The sequence below is a fragment of the Coffea arabica genome, chromosome 7c (genome assembly GCF_036785885.1).
Source record: "Coffea arabica cultivar ET-39 chromosome 7c, Coffea Arabica ET-39 HiFi, whole genome shotgun sequence".
NCBI lineage: Eukaryota > Viridiplantae > Streptophyta > Magnoliopsida > Gentianales > Rubiaceae > Coffea > Coffea arabica.
In genome coordinates this window covers 12916277-12936730 of record NC_092322.1, presented here as the reverse complement: position 1 = coordinate 12936730, position 20454 = coordinate 12916277, and the positions used below count along the sequence as shown (strand labels likewise).

At 34.9% G+C, this 20454-nt stretch overlaps 3 protein-coding genes across 3 annotated transcripts; 2 read left to right on the top strand and 1 right to left on the bottom strand.

Moving 5' to 3' along the window:
- Positions 1-2010: 2010 nt before the first annotated feature.
- On the top strand, positions 2011-3883 carry LOC140010729 (alkane hydroxylase MAH1-like). Its single transcript, XM_072058087.1, has one exon. It carries the CDS (start codon positions 2119-2121, stop codon positions 3670-3672), a length of 1554 nt encoding a protein of 517 aa, XP_071914188.1. The 5' UTR covers positions 2011-2118; the 3' UTR covers positions 3673-3883.
- A 2832-nt stretch (positions 3884-6715) lies between these two features.
- Positions 6716-8484, top strand: LOC113701043 (alkane hydroxylase MAH1). The gene has a single exon (XM_027221496.2). It carries the CDS (start codon positions 6749-6751, stop codon positions 8279-8281), a length of 1533 nt encoding a protein of 510 aa, XP_027077297.2. The 5' UTR covers positions 6716-6748; the 3' UTR covers positions 8282-8484.
- A 10050-nt stretch (positions 8485-18534) lies between these two features.
- Positions 18535-20454, bottom strand: LOC140010125 (alkane hydroxylase MAH1-like). The gene has a single exon (XM_072056474.1). It carries the CDS (start codon positions 20341-20343, stop codon positions 18820-18822), a length of 1524 nt encoding a protein of 507 aa, XP_071912575.1. The 5' UTR covers positions 20344-20454; the 3' UTR covers positions 18535-18819.

Below are 20454 nucleotides of genomic sequence, written 5' to 3'. Positions count from 1 at the left end.
TACGAAATTTCATTTATTCAATGATCAAAAAGGCACTTAAGTGACTTCCCCCCATTCATTCATTCTTCAATATTGAAATAAGGTCATGTCGCTGTTGTACTCGGATTTGTATGATTTAAGCCAAGTAGAAAGACTGGAAGAGATATGTTTCGCACTAGGGTTTTATTCATTTTGCTTTCTTTTTTTTTTTTTGGTAGGACTTTTGTTCATGTTAATAATTGTATGATTCTTCATGGTTCTAAGGCACATGGATAAATAACAAGATAAAGTGTAGATACCTGATAACACATCTTGTATGGAGGATTGCGTGGTCTGGATGGGAGCAAATTTTTTCCTTTATTTTTCGATAGTTATGAAGAAGATTTAAAACAACTGATGCTTTAGTGGGGATTACTATTTTAGGCAAAGGGGAAAAAAAAAGGAAGGAGAAGGAGAAGAATTAAACAATTAAAAAAGGGAAAAAATATGGCTTTATGGCTTTTCATCATGGTAGTTTATATATATATATATAATTAGATCGAGTGGTTCAATCCTAACAAGGTCAACATCCTTATAAACTCAAGCCACTCCACAATCCTGTCTTTATTGTAATATGGAATAAAAGGCACATAATTCCTTAGTATAAAAAATAACCATTCTAGAGGATCCTAGATTCCTTGCTAATTTTGGGTATCAACATTACTTGAAAGGAATTCTCCCCTAAATAATAGCTCTTGTGACGCTTATATAGGACTTATCTATAAGGTAGATAATACAGGCTTCTGTCTTTTGATTTTTCACTAAAGAAATCCACCTATATTGAACATGTTTGTAGAGATTCAGATATGTATGGTATGGGATAGTAACAGTTAGCAGACTATAATGTAAGATTGTTGCACCTCTAAATTTGAACAAGAGAAGCCTAGATAGTAGAACACGTACAAGGTAGTTTACATCAGCCAAAAATTTTGGATTGGTGGTGGGTACGAGTCAACAGAGGGTGATGCAATCCATGCATTTCTTTGGTTTCTCGTTGGCAAAGAGACCAAGCACAATTCATCTATTCAATGAGGATGTTAGTAGATAGGCAGCAAAGGGTTAGCCTACAAATAGAGGTCGCAATTTGGTATCCATATAATCCATAATTAAATAGATTTGAATTATTTATTTATAGTATTGGTTTTAAATGGTTGACCAAAGTAAAACCATTAAATTAAATAAATTTATATGGATTATCCACAAAAACCATATATATATCCATTTACTTAAAAATCATGTTTCTGTCTTGTGCTATTGTGGCATGTATTTAAGGAAATGCTTTCATTATGAAGGTTTCATCTGATGTTGAGAAACAAGAGGGACCATTTACTTAAAAATCATGTTTCTGTCTTGTGCTATTGTGGCATGGATTTAAGGAAATGCTTTCACGATGAAAGTTTCATCTGATGTTGAGAAACGAGAGGGACTACCCTTGCTGTGAGGCCAAGTGCTATACCTGGTGTAACTTGCAAGGCACTAGGCTCCTTTTAAGTAAGGTCTCATATTCAAGTCTTGTGGACGAAGAGACAGGAAGAGCTTGCACCTCTTATGGGGTGCAACCTGGATCAACTCCGAATTAGTCAGGGCCCAAAGTGGCTACTGCATACCGAGGGATCTGGCCAAAAAAAAAAAGTTACTAAAATATTTAAATGGATTATAAATGAATAATTGGTTTTTATTTAATCCATTTAGATCCATTTATTATAAATGAATAATTGATTTTTATTTAATCCATTTAGATCCATTTGTTAAATGGATCTAAATGGATTGGATAAATTTCATCCACCATTCATTAAGTCAAAACCAATTATGAATCATTTATCCATATTGCCACCTCTACCTACAAATACATACATGAAAGTGTTGATGCAATAGTGCATTGAATTTTTTCAGAAGCCTACAAAAATCATGAGAACGTCAGTTAAACTCATTTTGTTGGTAGTTGACAGTTGCCAGTATTCATTTCTTTTAGTAGTTCAAAATTGCCAAGTTCTGATCCTTTCTGATATAATTCACAGATTATTCAGGCTACAAAAACCAAAGCTTGAGCTTCTTCTCTTAACTTTTTCCTCGATCTTGAAAGCATTGGTCAGAACATAAATGGCTTTAGTACTAGGAGCCTTGGGGTACTTTGAGGTCATATTAGCATTTTTTTGCTTTCTCTATTTGTGGGCTTTAAGGAATGATAAAGGGCTTCCATGGAATTGGCCGATCATTGGAATGCTGCCGAATCTTATCCTGTATGCAAATTGGCTTCATGACAATTGCACTAACGTTGCAAGACTAGCTGGAGGAACTTTCCTGTTTAAAGGTCCGTGGTTCTTCAACATGGATACGCTGCTCACTGTTGATCCTGCTAATATTCACCACATCATGAGTGGAAATTTTCCGAATTTCCCCAAAGGGCCTAAGTTCAAGGAGATGTTTGATGTTTTGGGAGATGGTATTTTCAATGCAGACATGGATTTGTGGAAAAGCCAAAGAAAAACTACTAGGTTTTTGATTAATCATCATAGGTTTCATCAGTTTTTGGTGAAAACTAGTCGTGATAAGGTTGAAAAAGGGCTTATTCCAGTTCTTGATCATCTATGCAAAACAGGCCAAGTGTTGGACCTGCAAGATTTGTTCCAGAGATTCACATTTGATACAACATGCAAATTAGTCACAGGCTATGATCCTGGCTGCGTGTCAATCAATTTTCCAGATGTTCCGTTTGCAAGAGCCTTGGATAGAGCTGAAGAAGCGATAGCTGCAAGGAATATTCAGCCTGAAAGCACATGGAAGTTACAAAGATTGCTAAATATTGGAGAAGAGAAGAAGTACAGTGAAGCTTGGAAAACTTTAGATCGTGTTATCGGTGAGTACATCTCGAAGAAAAGAGAAGAACTAAGCAGCAAGTCTTCGTCAAAATCAAGAACTGATGATCAAGATGGCATTGATTTGTTAACATCATACATTACTGAAGCAAAAACCATGGAATTGCCAAGTGATGATGATACTTTCCTAAGAGATACCATATTGAATCTCATGATCGCGGGGCGAGATACAACCAGCTCAGCTCTCACTTGGTTTTTCTGGCTTCTTTCACAGAATCCCATCGTTGAAACGAAGATCAGGGAAGAATTAAGGTCAATTACACCCCCGGTTGATACTGAAAAATACCAACTTTTCAAGGTTCAAGACTTGAACAAGTTGGTTTATCTGCATGGAGCATTGTGTGAATCACTGAGGCTTTATCCACCAGTTCCATTCCAGCATAAGGAGCCTCTTGAACCAGACATCCTTCCAACAGGCCACCAAGTCTACCCAAAGATGAAGATTATGTTTTCTTTGTATGCAATGGGAAGAATGGCATCGATCTGGGGGAAAGATTGCATGGAAATGAAGCCCGAGAGGTGGATATCGGATCGTGGAACGATTAAGCATGAGCCATCATACAAGTTCTTGGCTTTCAATGCTGGCCCTAGGACTTGCCTTGGAAAAGAAGTGGCTTTCACACAGCTAAAGGCAGTTGCTGCAACTATAATCCACAATTACCATGTTCGAGTGGTTAAAGGGCAAAAAATTGTCCCTAACATTTCTGTCATTCTCTATATTAAGCAAGGCTTGAAGGTCAAGGTTAGCAAAAGGTGGGATCAAGAACGTGGAAATTAAGCTTAATTTCGTCTATTCTAGCTTCCAAATCCCCCTGGGTTCTGTTGTGATTCTCAGTCCTGTGTCATATAATCCGAATATTTACCCTATGTAACCTATATAATATGTTAATTGTATTGAATTATAGTCCCCGTTTTCGAGTCTTAATTTGAGTACTATCCCAATTAATGTATCGTCCCTTATTTGCTTATAAAATATAGTAATTACAGTATGTGTTTGTTGTTATTGTATTTCACATCTTAATCTTCTTATAATATGAACAGGTTATACCTTAATATGGAACAGCAGGTTGATGCATTACAACTCCTCGTCTATAGCAGCATGTACGACATATTATCATTTTAGCCGAAAATCAAGGTGTTATTCTTTTTCGGTATTAAAAAAAATGTGAAGAAAAGGCTGAAAGATAGAAAGAGATAACAATCCCTGTTAAAATTTCAACCAAGTTTAAGAGAAAAAAAAATGGTAGCTAGCCAAACATTGATTAAAAATTATGGAGTGGTTTCTAGCAAAAGGCTAATAACACAGTAACAAACCTATAAGTTTTAAGCTAGTGCCCCTAATACTGATTAACATTTTGCAACTTTGGAAATGTAATTTGAGTATATATATATATATGTACAGTGGTGAATTGAGGGAGGGTTCACTCAGGATTCAAGACTTTTCCGAGAAAGAATCAATAGCAAATTATTGTCAGAAAAACTGTTTGGACCGATTTTGTTTCATTTTCATACGATTAATTCATTTTGTTTAGAATGTAACTCACTTTCAACAGTTTTATAAATATATAACAAAATTTTATGAACCTGACACATGATATTAAAATCGATGTACAAGATGTGATTTAAATTTTTTTTTTTTTTGAACCAAATCGTAGACTTCAACTACCTTTTCATACGGTTGCTACCTGCAACTGTTCTTTGCCTAACTCCCCCCAAAAAAAGGTTAGGGCAACCTCCACATCCTCAGGGTGTAGGTAGGTGGGTAGCCTGCTAGGCTTGAGAGCGGGGTTATTCATTTATGATAGGAAGAGACCTGAGACACAAATGGAAATGTGTCTCCAATTCTAACAATAATCGATCTTCACTCTAACCTTTCAATATTGGCTTTATCTTTTATATTTCCTTTTGTACAGTCATCGAACTAATTGCTGATCATCCATTAGGACCTTTAGACTTTGATCATCATGCATGTGGTACGTTTCCATGTTGTATAATCAATGAATCAATGTACTGTATAGACATGAATAAGACATTATATCTCTCTTGTAATTATTTGACAACAACAAAATTTCTTTAATTACTTCAATTTGTAATATACCCAAAACTCAAGCTAATTCATCATAAGAATATTTTAAAACTTTGGGTATCTTTCTTGCCAGTCATATGATGTAGAAGTAAATGTATCCAATGAGACAATGTTTGCGTGCGTAGATTATGTAACTTATCTTATGTTTACAGTTGATGGCATTGAAATTTCGTCCTCCATCTCTCCGCTACCTTTCACCCACCTACGGTAGTACTATTTTTGAGGAGAGACTAAATCATATCCTTCTGCTACATATAACTTGTACAAAGTGTGGATTTAAGATAGAAAGATGCAGTAATTCACAGTTAATCTAATTAACCTTCTTGTCTCCTATATGCTAGTTGATATGGTTTCTTGATTACCTCTATATAATCAATTGATAAGCTACATAATCCAATTAGATTCATGACAAGCCATTAGACAGTCAAAGTCGATCATATATTCTTCATTAAATAATAAAAATCAACTATTCTCCATACTCTATAAAATCAATCTCTAATTGTTATAGTCTATCTTGTTTCAGCTGCTAGTTTCAAATGTTTTGACCAAAGTGTTTTGTGCATGTGTAGGATTTGGAATTCTTGCTAAAGAACTGTAACGAGAAATACGACTCTTCTCGCAACAAAGTCTTCTTGGTTGACAAAATGCTTTTGAATTGTGACATTTGATGAAAACCATTTTAGACATGAAGTAGACCTTATCCCTTGTAATTATTTGACAGCAACAAAATTGCTTTCATCACTTCAATTTGTAATATATAATCTATATCTAAAACTTAAGTTAATTCATAAGCATATATTTAAACATTGGGTGCCTTTCTTGCCAGTCATAAATATATCATGTGGAAGTGACGATTGAATTCATCATCGATAAATTCACTCGCAAAAAAAGATAAATTTATTCAACTAAACATGTAATTATGCAAGTAAAACTTGCATTTTTTTTTTTAAGTAAAGTAAACTTGCATGGTTCGTAATTGCATCTATACGACATCGTTAGTGATCGAGGTGAATTTAGAAAACTTGAGAATATCAAAATGTAATGTCCAAAATTAGAATGTAGATGAGAACTAGTCAAAATATTAGAGGTGCAAACTAGTTTTTTTTTTTTTTTTTTTCCCTTGTAAGTTTTACAAGCCTCCTTATAAAACATACTTTACGAAACAAAGAAGAGGATCGACATTGGTTCAAGAAATTATGGAATTGGATACCTGTCGTTTCTAGTTTCTGGTAGGGAAAGAAACCCCACAACTAACAAGGTTTTCTAAGTAAAATAGATGACGCAAGAAGAAATGTATTCCTGCATTTTCTGGGCCTGCTAAAAAGTAGAATGGTCCAGTGCTGTACGGCCTATAAACTTGAATACTCCTACTTGCCTCAACTACAGTAAGATATTTAGCAACTTAGCATAACCACTACGGTCTCATAATTTTATCCAAAACTAGGGACTACTAGTGCAACAAGAAAGCTTCATTTTCTATTGGATAATCTGTGGAGTAACGTGCATGGTTATATAAATGCACAAACAAGCCAAAGTTGATCTTCCTGTATGATCAAGATATATATACATTGTTACAGTTGGATGCATGATACGAGAGTAAAATTTGAATTTGAATCTTATATTCAGATGGATTGTTATGTATTCAATGATGATGTGTATACACTGTACGTATGTAAAAGATTAACTTATATATATAGAGAGGGTTTACACCAACTGAGAAAACGTACAAGTCTGCAAATATTTTCATATTGTACCTTAGCTACTTAAAATGGCCTTGTTTTCATTGGGTTATTTTGAAATTTTCCTAGCAATTATATGCTTCTTTTATCTTAGAAATTTAAGAAGCTTCAAAAGGCTTGCATGGAAATTGCCAATTCTAGGCACATTTCCTTATCTGATTATGAATATTCATCGAATTCATGATAAGTGTGCTGAGGTTTTGGAGAAGACCAGGGGCACTTACCACCTTAAGGGGCCTTCTTTTGCAAATATGGACATTCTGGGCACTGTTGATCCAGCAAATGTGCACTATATAATGAGTTCAAATTTCGTGAATTTCCCAAAAGGGCCGGAATTCAAGAAAATATTTGAGGTTTTGGGAGATGGGATATTCAATTCTGACTTGGATTTGTGGAAATGCCAGAGGAAACTTGCTAGAGCTCTACTTAATCATCAAAGTTTCCACAAGTTCTTGGTCAGCACTAGCTGGAACAAAGTGGAAAAAGGGCTTATTCCCATTCTTGATTATGTTGCTAAGCAAGGCCTAATGGTGGATTTACAAGATGTATTCCAGAGATTAACCTTTGATACAACTTGTAAATTTGTCACAGGCTATGATCCTGGATGTCTTTCTATCGATTTCCCGGGTGTTCCATTCTCCAAGGCCATGGATGAGGTTGAAGAAGCAATATTTATGAGACATATTTTGCCTGAAATTGTTCTGAAATTGGAAAGGTGGCTAGGAATAGGACAAGAAAAGAAACTGAGCAAATCTTGGAAAATCCTAGATGAAGTCATCTGTAAGTACATCTCAGTGAAGCAAGAAGAGCTGAAAAAAGGAACAAAGTCCACAAATGATGAAGAGGGCTTTGATCTTTTGACATCATATATCAATCTAGGTGATAATGAAATCACCACAGGATTGAAGAGGGATGACAAGTTCTTGAGAGATACCATTATAAACTTTATGATTGCTGGAAGAGACACAACTAGTTCAGCATTAACTTGGTTTATTTGGCTTGTTTCAACTCATCCTACAGTGTTGAATAAGATCAGGGAAGAATTGAAATCAGTCATTCAGGTTAACGAAGAAGCCGAAAATTTTAGGCTGTTCAAAGTGGATGAACTGAAGAATCTTGTTTATATTCATGCTGCGTTATGTGAATCAATGAGGCTATATCCACCTGTTCCATTCCAGCATAAGTTTCCTCTTCAACCAGACACACTTCCAAGTGGTCATCGAGTTCATCCAAAAATAAAGGTAATATTTTCTCTGTACGCCATGGGGAGGATGAAGTTTATATGGGGCAAAGATTCATGGGAATTCAAGCCAGAGAGATGGATTTCTGAGAGGGGAACAATCAAACATGAGCCCTCCTACAAGTTCTTGGCTTTCAACGCTGGACCGCGAACTTGTCTGGGGAAAGAAGTGGCATTTACTCAGATGAAAGCTGTTGCTGCTGCCATGATCCATAACTACAACGTTGAAATGGTGGAAGGTCATCCTGTGGTGCCTAATCTTTCTGTCATTCTTTACATGAAGCATGGCCTCAAAGTTAGGGTTAGCAAGAGATGGGCTTAAATTTCATCTAAACAGCATGTGTGTTTGTGTGTGTGTTTTCCTTTTCTAGTGATCAAATCGATCTCCATTCAAAAATGATATGGAGCATGCATGGTTCTAAATTTTAGTTGAATTTAGTGTTCAAGTAGCTCAAGGTGTCTAAAAAGTAGGCTTTCAAGCAAAAAGTCTACCATATGGAATTTTACTTTTGTATCTTTTTTTAATTTTTTTTCTTGCATCATATCATGTGCTTTGTTTGAGAAGCAGCGCCTATAAGAAATTCTAAGACTTTTGTTTTGTTGATGCTAAGCATAAAATCTAGTTAAGCTGTGAAAAAGAGAAGAATATGCTGCCTCTATTTGATCAATTTTACTTTTAAACACTGCCTTACCCTAAAAAAGAAAAAGATTTCAATTAAAATTATAGGGGAAAGAAAATCATTTTTGCTTCCAATGTAAGGGGAAATCTCCTTTTGTCTCAAACATATGTATATATTATAGGGTTAATTACATTTATCTCCCCTGAGGTTTGACCATATTACCAATCAATCCCTATAATTTGTCCAAATAACGGTCTTACCCTTTGAATGGTCAAACATTTAACAAAAACCCCCTTAATGCCGAAAATGCCCTTTTTGAGGCCATATTGCATTAAAAAGAACATATTTTTATTTATTAACCTTCAAGTAATCCAAAAAAATAGAAAAAAGTTTTTGCTTATTATTTTATAAAAATCATATCTTTGCTTCCATAAATAGTTTTGAATCAATAATTATTTTAAATCTTAAAAATGAATATTAAAAATTAGATAAATTGAAAGAAAAATAAAAAAGAAGCAATTATTTTAAATCCTCAAGTATGGTTCGAATTTGTGGTTCAAAGCATGTTAAATCCTCAACATGGCCTCATAAGGGCATTTTCGGCATTAAGGGGGTTTTTGTTAAATGTTTGATCATTCAAAGGGTGAGACTGTTATTTGGACAAATTATAGGGATTGGTTGGTAATATGGTCAAACCTCAGGGGAGGTAAATGTAATTAACCCTATATTATATGCTGAACAGTAGTCTATTATCAAGTATTTTACCCTTTTACTAACTTGACAAGGATAAGTTTTTATTTTATTTTTTTATTCCCTTTCTAATAGAACGTGTGATAAGCACACAAGTCATATTGTTCCCAATTTTAACAAATTAACTAGCACATTTCAACTCATTTTTTTCTAAAAGTGACAAAGGGACAAATTTTGCAAGTATTATGAAGTACCAATTCTTTCCCATAAATCTTAAATTGGAAGGAAGTTTCTATTTCTAGGCATGGATTGAAGCAAAACAAACGGATTGTTTCTGGGCACAAATGGTATTACGTCCTATAATCACTCCCTCAACTCTTTGGCTTTCAAGCCCAAGAAAAATATTCCCCTTGCTTCTTAATATAGAAGATCATTTCCAATATTAAATTCCACTTCAATAAGTGGTGGCAAGCAAATGAACCTTACACGCATGCATATTGATCATCTTTCAGCAATTAGATATGGAAATTAATCTCTCTTTTTTTTTAATAAAAAATCCCGTACATGAAGGAGGGCCGTCATCCCTAATTTTATTAATTGTTTAATAAAAATACAATCAATAAATTAACACATGAGATTTTTTTTTTTATTAAAAAAAGGAGTAAAATGTCCGAATACTCACACACATAAATTAATAAACTATCGTTTACATTTCCTGACAGATGGAAACCCTAATCTATCTACGCGAGCTTCACCTCTATGGACCAACCTCGGAAGAAAAATCTCTTCGGGAAAAAAAAAAAAAAAAAAAACTATATTCCAAGCGGGTTATAGATTGGACTATTATAGAGACATGCAGTAGTATATTGACACAACGTTGCCTTACCTTCATTTATATTTTGTACTCAAATCATTCTGCAAAACGTGTAATAATACATAAAATTTCTACAAAATTCATGAGGCAAAATTAATTAATGTCAAACGTGTAATATATTACTTCCACTTGCAAATTAATTAACGTACAAGAAATTGTATTTTCTGATGACTGGTGGCATAGTTTATTAGTTCATCTTATTGAAAAAGAGATTAGATTATGGGTGAATTACTGCATTCGTGATTCTATAAAGAAGAATTCACATTCATGTGATCAGTCGTCCATTAATTCTGCCCTGACTCCACAAAATCATTACCAAAAAAATGGAATTTTTTGGGATAATTTCAGAAACGTCCCCTAAGGTTTTTGACAATTGTAAGAAGTTCCCTTTTGATTTTAAATATTTCTTTGGGATAATTTAAGAAGCCACTCGCAAGATTTCTATCAATTTCAATAAGCTCCCCTCTAATTCTAAATATTACACATACCACTCTTGTTTTTATTGTTTAACCGACAAAAAAAAAAAAAAAACCCAATCATTTAATTATTTTTCAATGTAACCTAAAATACACATTTTTTGTCAAAAGAAAAAGAAAAGAAGAGTTTGTTAATAATATTCTTTAACTACTCTTTTTTTTTCGAAGACGACAACAGTTGTATAAATTCTACGCTAAGGAGGAGAGGGCGGACCTAAGGAGGTCCAGGGATAATTCGGAGGGGACTGAACCACCACCGGATCAAACGGGTGCACAACACACCCGCCTGGATTTTTTTTTTTTAAGCAAACTCATCACTGGAACAATTGCCACCCATCTGTTGACTTCTTCAAAAAAAAAAAAAAAGAAAAAAAAAAACACTTCAAAACCAGATCCTATGCAGGTCCAACAACTTGAACAGCCCAAAAATCATAACCACAAGCTATTCATTCAACACTAGATTTCCCATAAATGGTCTTCTAGCTTTCTCCAATAGACCCACAATAACTGCCTCTTTAGATATTAAAAGTCAATGTGATTACTTGACTAAAACCAAATAATCATTAAGATATCACAAACACCAAATCCCTTTATCTTTGTATCTAATCTGCAGCAACCTTTTAACAACCCAGTCCCTAAAAAGCTACTACCATTTTCCTGAACTCTTGATCTTCAATAACACCTAGTTCTATCAGCCCATAAAAAGAACAAAAAAGAAAGAAAAGAAAAAAAACAACCAAAATTACATGAATCATATTTACCAAGATGGGCAATAGGTATAAAGGCAAAGAGGAACAAGGAAAAGGAAGGGGGTAGCAATGGTAGCAAATACCGAGCAGAAGGGAAAAGAAAAGAGGGGACAATTTGACAATTTATTAGTGAAGGAGGGTCAAGGAAAAAGAGCAAAGTTAGTGAAGGGGACAATTTAACTCATACTCGTTATATATTATGAAATAATGTAGGTTTTTTGGTCCCAAATCTTGGCATGACTCAAGCCTTGAGAGAGAATTATAGTTCCAAGTCAAGTCTCAATCTATATATTATTGATGCTATAAAAACGTTCAAGTCTGAAAAGAACAAAACAAAACAACATATCGAGTTGGGGTGTAGTACTGTAGTCAATTACCCCTCCTAGCACCCGGTTGTCTTGAAAAGGAAGGAAAGGAAACAAGAAATATATATATATATATATGTCTTGAGAATGTTGGAGGAGTAATATTAATGTCTCTTGGAGTATCAATGTGGCCAATCCATGGCTATTAAGATGGAAACTCCACAGCATCAATATGAATGGGGACATCTTGTCCTATGCCAATAAACTAGGCAACTTCAATTAGTACATAATTTCAACCCGTACTTAGGTAGGCCAGGTACCAAGGTGATTTTTGAGAACTTGAAGCATCTTGTTGTATAGGAACCCTTTGAAGAAATAACACTTAATTAAAAAAAAAATTAAACCCTTATGAAGAAATAACTCTTAATGAAGTTGCTCAAATGGGGAGTAACGATATTGTGGGTTAAGTAAAATTACTTTGTAACTTTTAAGGTACTTGAGTTTTGCTACCGTGCTTTAATTTTCTTTATTTATTGATTCTTCCCCAAACTACTGCAGCAACTATGATAATAAAATTTATTTGACAATTCAGTGAGTGCACAAATCATGTTTTAATAGATTTTCAGCCTAATATTGTTGCGTTTCGACAGGAGATTATTTGAAATATTGCTCCTATCTGAAAATAACAACTGTAACATTTTTTATGATATAAAATATATGAGATAAAAATATAATTATAAAATAAAATATTAATTAAAAATTATGTTTGTGATGTAAGTAAAATAATATTTAAAATTGCTTTTCTATTTAAATACACTCGTAGACATTAATTGTCTTTCGGCTAGTGAAGGCACGGGCCTGTGCCCCCACTGGACGGTACTTAGGTCCACTATTGGATCATGCCAATGTTCGAGAGCTGGTTACGACTACTCATAAAGTGTTCGGATTCAACTTCTCACGTCCAATATTCCGACATGTAAATACTATGTTGGTAACTACTGCTCATATGTTGCCCTACATATGTAACAACAATGGACCTAGGCCAACATGAAAATATTATGTTTAGCACGAATAAAAACTTCCATCGTTTCGGGAAATAAAAATTTTTTACGTCCAATATTTCGTATCACATTAACTTGATCCTCACCTACTTGTTTGACATTCTTTTTCAAGTGGAGAATTACATTTTATTCGACCTTAAAATACCACCTTGACTATAAAAGAACCTCACTCTAATTTAATCGACATCCATATACCACCTCACCTACGTGTTGGAGGTTTATTTATAAGAGAAGAATTATATTCTACTCCACCACCAAATACTAGCTCACCTATTTTTTGGAGGTTCATTATTAAGCAGAGAAATTTGTTCGAGGCTTTTAGAGTTTTCTTCGTTATCAGAGTTCGAATCTTATGCTTGATAATTGAAAGTGAGAAGAGTGTGGAGAAGGGTGGAAAAATAAACCAAAAAAAAAATGTAGAGAATTTTATTCCTCTCCATCTCCATGTGCCACTCCTTACCATTTAATCTTTCTAATCTAAGTACTGACTTAAGTATTGGAGACTCCCTTAAAAATAAAGGTCCTCCCTTTTTAAAATATTAATAGGTTCCTAAACATATCAAAGTTTGAAAATTACTTTAAGATCGATGGCGACTCGAAAGAAATATTTCAACTGCAATAATCACATTTTATTTGTTCCTTTATACTATCCCCCCCCTACAATAATCACATTATCGTCTATTTTAAAAGGAAAATTAAAGTATTATTTGAAAACAAAACAAGAATCTTAAACGTGACAACTAAAGAATGATATTCATTTCAATTCCATTTTTGAGAATTATGATTGTCTAGAGCCCAAAAATACTCTATTCGTATTATTACTTGAATATTATTATTCTCTCGAAAACTCATTATTGCAACAACTATTTATTATACAAGAAAAGTTTGCATTTGATAACACACTAAAAGCAATTGCCCTCTTAATCTTAGAGTCATAGCTCTGCTGTTGATACTTTCCCCCTCCCCTTACCAATAAATAACAAAACAAAAATGAAAATCAGAATTCTATTGCAAAGGACCAGATATTTCTTGAAGTTTTAAGGGTGTGATGGAAATCTTTATCCAGAACGAAGCAGGTCACAGATAAACAGACTATCCAAGATCAATGGACAAAACAACAAGGGAGGATCCATCTACACAAATTCCGTAGTCAGATATTGTAAGGTATACATACAATATACAGGATTTAGAAGAAACTAGCTCGATCGAATGGTTTAACTCTAGAACCACATAGCTTTGGCTCAACTGCCATCAAAAGGGGACTAATCCCTTTTTGAGCCATAAATCGGGGATTCAAAACTTACTTGCAATTAGAAAAAAATTTAGAAGAGATGGCAGAACACTTCTTTGATTTTGTAAGTTTTATATATTTGCTAGTCCCTTGCACGGTCTTTTTAAACTCTCTTTTTCTGTATAATAGAATAGATTAGGTTATAAAAATATTATGGTTAAAAAAAACAAAAAGAATAGTTTAACTCCAGTTGCAAGCTATAAGATGCAAGCACTCGTGAGTAGGGGTGTGAATCGAAATCGAAATCGATAATTCGGAACTTTAAAATCGGAATTTTTCTAAATTTCGGTATCAGAATTTTCGACTAATTTCGAATTCAATTTGAAATTCAGTAAATTCCGATTTCACCGAATTCATGAATATAAAAATTATTATTATTATTATATAAATATTATATTACATATATATATATGTATGAAAACGAAATTGAAATCGAAATAGGAATTCTGTTTTTTCCGAATTCATGAATATAAAAATTATTATAATATAAATGTTATATTATATATTATATATATATATAATAGATTTGAAATCGAAATAGAAATTCTGAATTTCGATTTCGATTTCGATTCAAAAAATTTTATTACCGAATTTAATCAATTCAAAATCGAATATTTCGATTTTTATTTCGAATTATCGAATTCAAAATTCTGAATCGAAATTTTCCGATTTTACTCACCCTACTCGTGAGTTAATCAAAAGAATAACTGTTCTCTTTACTAACATGGTCAGAAGTCAACAACAGCGGCTCTTTTTTTTTTCTTGGTTCTTGTTACTGGCATGGTCAGAAGTCAAGAAAAGTGCAATCAACAGAACAGAAGAAAAGTACTGCCAGTCTGCCATTCCCTCCTTTAAAAAGAGGACTTTGGGAAGATCCATCAAGCCGTTTTTCCGATCAAATCAAGCTTTAATAATTGTCAGTATCTACCCGGTTGTTAAACTAGAAAATTTGACGATCTCAACGTACAAAAATCAACCCATCAGAACTTCAGTTCTCAATCAACGGGCCTATTTGGAATGCGAGTTTTTTGGATATTTATATAAAATTTTACTCTCAATCACTATAGAAATTATAAAAAAGTTTTTGTAAAAATTTGGATGTTTGTAAGATGAATTTTTTTTTTCCTTTTCATTTTCTTTCTTTCATTTTCTTTTTTCTTTTTTCTTATTTTTTCTTTCTTTTTTTTTTCTTTTCCTTCCTCCCTTTCTTCCTCTTCTCCCTCCCCCTCCCCTCCCCTGATCCCTCTCTCGGTACCTCCATGGCAGCAACCAACAGGTGAGAATCAATTTTTTTTTTTTGCTGTTTTTCTCTTCCCCTCTCCCTCCCCCGCCATCCCTCTTGTCCCTCCCCCTCTCCCCTTCCCTTCTCCCTTACCCCGCCACCCTCTTTTTTTTTTGCTTTTTTTGTCTTCTTCTCTCCCTTCCCCGCCACCCCTCCCTCTCCCTTCCCTGCCATCCCTTCCTTCCCCCACCGGCCCTTCCCTTCCCCTTCCTTCCCCAGCCACCCTCCCCCTCCCCCTTCGGCCTCCCCTAGCTGTGATCTGGTCGTGCGACCAGATCGCAGCTCCCCTCCCTCTCCCCGTTTGCGATCTGGTCACGCGACCAGATCCGTCAAAGGGGGAGGGGGATGGGGAGGGTGGCGGGGAGGCAGAGAGGAAGAAGGGAGAGGGGAGGGAGAAAGAAAAAAAAAAAGAGCATCAGCGATCAGATCGGGTAAAGGGGGAGGGTGGTGGGGGAGGCAGAGTCGAAGAGGGGAGGGAGGAGGGAGAGAAAAAAAAAAAAAAGGACCGCCGGAATAGTGATCGGCGCCGGAATGGTAGTGGAGGTGGTCGCCGGCGCCGGAGGACATGGTGGGTTGGGCGGGGGAGGAAAAAGAAGAAAAGTTGAAAGGAAAGTTTTTTGTATATTTTTGAAGTGTATTAGGTTAAAAATTTTGATAAGTTTTTTGGGGTTCTTGTAGTAAAAGTTGTTAAAAAACTAATTTTATACACACTTGGTAAAAAATCAAGCTTCCAAAGAGGGCCATTAATCTATTGATCAATAAAGAACTCAACTTGAATACAACATTTGAACTCTTTTCAGAAATAAATCTATGCTCAAACACTACAATTACCTTCAAATGTTTGAAGTTGTATAATTTCTTTGTCTAAGGAGTGAACCTTAGGTGGTCAAACACTCTTACTAATGTCTTGAGCTCGAGTCATCAAGGTATAAGTAGAGTCCAACTGATGGTCTTCTTTCTTATTTAATCAAAAATAAAATAAAAAAGAAAAGAAAATTGCTTGTCTAACGAGTGCGTGGCCATTTCTCTAAGTGTTAATTTATTCTAAAAACAAAAAAAATTGAAATTAAAATGATAGCATGCCTAATAGCTAGTTTGGGAGTTGAGATTTACACGGAATCGAAAAAAAAAAGGAAGAGAAAGGTAGATATTATTACGGGACTTTCAAGTGAAACGGAAAAGAAAAGAAAAAAAATGGATTTTCAAGGATGCCAAGTGCTGCTGTAGTGCAATTTTCTAACCAAAAACCGGTAGAAAGCAAAGCAAAAACTGATGGAAGCTTACAAAACTTTTTAAATTATCCATTTTATCCTCACAAAACTATTGAATGAAATTTTATTGATATATATATATATATATATATATATATATATATATATATATATATATATATATTCAAAATCATTATACTTCCTTTTAAAACTCTCAAACAATATTAAATCTTCTCTCTTCCTTTCTATTCTTTTCTTTTCTTTCGTAACTTAAACATTTCCCATCTTTTCTTTTCTAACCTAAACATCCAAACTAGCTATAAATGTAAGAAAAAAATAATAAATACGAGTGTTTGATGTGCCATTATTTTTCCTGAAATAATTATTTTAATAATAATACAATTCACAAAGCAAACTGATATGCATAATTGTTGTTATTTGCAAAACCAAGGTAAAAGTAGAATCCTTCTCCAAGAGCCCCATGCTCCAACCATGTAGAGCCCTCTAAATGACTAATTGGAGCAGTTAATTACAGCATGAATCCCTAAGCATTTAATATGGGAAATTTAACCATTTAAAGGTGATGGATGTTCATACTTCGTAAAGAGGGCCCTGCAGTCATTAATCCTGCAAGCAGCTGGTTCAGAGGCTTTAGATCCATACCATTTAATTAAACCAACCAACATCTCCTCAAGTGGCCCGAACAAAATTAATGCTGGCCACGAGGGAGATTTTCCTTCATGCCTTATTTGAATTGCTGTTTTCCGTAAAAAAATTACGTTATTTTCCGTGATCACATTTTCCTATTATCTTTTTTCCTCGCATGCATCAAATCGCTACAGCAATTTTTCCATGAAAAATCATGAAAAATGCAATCCAAACACAAACTTCTCTCAAAAGGAGGGGAAAAATCAGAACTTTTGAGTTTTCAATTAACATCCTCTTTTTTTTTGTTTTCTTTTTTGGTAATCTCTGCTGTCTGTCTTTTTCTTTCTTTAAATAAGCTAAAAATGACAGATTTCGATGGGCCTGAATTTAAGATATCTATTATGCTTCACATATTAATTTTTTTAATTTTTGAGAATTTACACTAATATTCAAATTGTTACTGCAAATGGTTCAAAAAGTACACTTTGCAATCTTTATCCTTCCACTTTTCCTGAACTTAAAAACGCAGTATTAGGGTTTGCCCTTTTTTTATTAGGGTTTGGCCTAACCAAACAAACGCGAAAATTAATGGAAACTCTCCATTCATGTTTAACATCACAAATTTATGCTATTGAAGTACTCATTGGTCCATCCATCTCCAATAATTTTAGGGTTTGAAATATCCAAATAAAAGTTACTAAACTTAGTATGAGAGAAAAGATGTATTAACACCATTATAATCACTTGATGATTATATTAGTATTTTCTTGTTATTGTTTAGAACATACCAACCTTTTCATAAATGCAATCCTGACATCGACAGCAACGTACATAGAATTCCGACAATGACAATGGAACATTATTTAGATATCTACACACATATTTAGAAATTTTACTTATTTCATCACCTTTTCTTTGTGACATTGACACGAAATTTATGCACCCTGTACAGCATGTTGCAGAGCAGTTGACCATCAAAAGAGATTTAAAACTCTTCTTGGACGTAAATTAAAAGATCAAACTTCTTGTTTGTATTTTTCTCCAAGATTTCCTGGAATTTCACCAACAGATGCAAAAGCATCCGTCTGATCCGGATTCCTCATTGATCCATTTGGATCCACCTCTTTTCCTTAATGTAAAGTAGAAGTAGAAGTAAAATAGAAATTATCGTGTCGACAAAAAAAAAATATATGATGACAGCCGGGACTTGTCTGGCTGATGACAGAGTATATGCATGTTACACAAAATGGACTTGTCTGGCTGATGACAGCCGGGACTGAACATGTAGTGCAAGTTTTTCATTGTATGATCGAGCAAATGAATTTACTCAAACATTGAAAGAAACATCATGAATGCAAAACACCAGCATGACCAAAAAAATCACTAAAAATCGATAAGCAAATGACAACTCAAGCGTATGCCTAGCTTCTCGACATACGAATCAGTAACCTCAAGAAATGACTCACATGAAATTTTGCAGTAAATCCTATAGTAGGGTCATCGCACCGTTCTGCATCTAATGATCACCATGTTCTGGAAGGCATTTGGAACACCGTAAATTACCAGTTGAAAATGTCTATTATACGTGCAAATGGTGACCACTAGACAGTGATCGGTGCAAAGGAGAGTCCCTACCAATGACTCCCGTAGAATTTACTTCCATCTTTTTGTAACCCTAACCTTAAGCCCATTTTTTATGTAGAGAATGACAGAAACATTAGGAATAACTGGGTGACCTTCCACTAGTTGAATATTATAGTTGTGAATAATTGCAGCAGCAACAGCTTTCATTTGAGTAAATGCCACTTCCTTCCCAAGGCAAGTTCTTGGTCCAGCATTGAATGCCAAGAACTTGTAGGAAGGCTCGTGTTTAACCCTTCCACGTTCAGAAATCCATCTTTCTGGCTTAAACTCCTTGCAATCTTTCCCCCAGATGGACTCCATTCTCCCCATTGCGTACAAGGGAAACATTACCTTCATCTTTGGAGTAACATGTAGGCCACTTGGAAGAATGTCTGGCTTATGAGGTGTCTTGTGTTGAAAAGGAACTGGTGGATATAACCTCAATGTCTCACACAGTGCTGCATGTAAATAAACAAGATTTTTTATTTCATCAAACTTAAAAATCCTGAACTTTTCATCTTCTTCTCCTGATGGTGATATGGAAGCTTTGAGCTCTTCTCTGATCTTCTTTTCCACTTCCGGATGAGTTGAAACAAGCCATAAAAACCAAGTGAGACCTGAGCTAGTTGTATCTCTACCTGCAATCATAAGATTGAGAGTTGTGTCCCTGAAGAACTTATCATCAAATACCATTCCCATACGCTCACCTTCTTTCACATATGAAGTCAAGAGATCAAAACCTTCACCATTGTCGTCACCTTCATAGGATTTGTTCCCCTTCTTCAACTCTTCCTTCTTCATGGAGATGTACTTGGCTATTGCTTGATCCAATGTTGCGTAAGCTTTACTCGTTGTCTTCATTCGTCCAATCCCAACAAAACTCAGGAACTTCAGAACATTTTCAGGCAAGAAATAGCGCATGACTATTGCTTCTTCAACTTCATCCATAGCCTTGGCGAATTCGACCTCTGGGAAATCAACAGCGAGGCATCCAGGATCGTAACCCGTGATGAATTTTGAAGTTGTATCAAAAGTCAATCTCTGGAACACATCTTGCATGTCCACAATCTGGCTATTTTCAGCAAAATGCTCAAGAACTGGAATCAGCCCTTGCTCAACTTTATCCCAGTTGGTTTTCACCATAAACTTCTGGAACCTCTGATGATTGATCAACAACCTAGCAAGCTTTCTCTGATTCTTCCAAGGATCGAAATCCGAGGTGAATATTCCATCACCCAAAACATCAAATATTCGTTTCATCTCAGGCCCTTTTGGATAGTTGGCGAAATTGGCGATCATTACATGGTATACATCATCAGGATCAACGGTGCCGACAATATCCATGTTCACAAACCATGGGAGCTTTATCAAGTAGCTTGTCCTTCCAATCATCTGCAGATGCTCCACAATGGCATCATGAAGCTTATTGTAAGTGAAAAGCACAGCTGGAAGAACCCCAAAAAATGGCAATTTCCGAGGAAGCTTATTTCTATCTCTGAAAATCCACCTGTCTATCAACCAAAGAATAGTTCTGAAAAAACTTCTGGGGGCCATTTGAGCTAGCAAGAAGTATTCTTGAACAATATGGTGCAAGAATTTTTCAAGCACAGAAAGTAAGAAATATCAGTAGAGGCCATGCAATGGTTAGAATTTAGAAATGGGCCA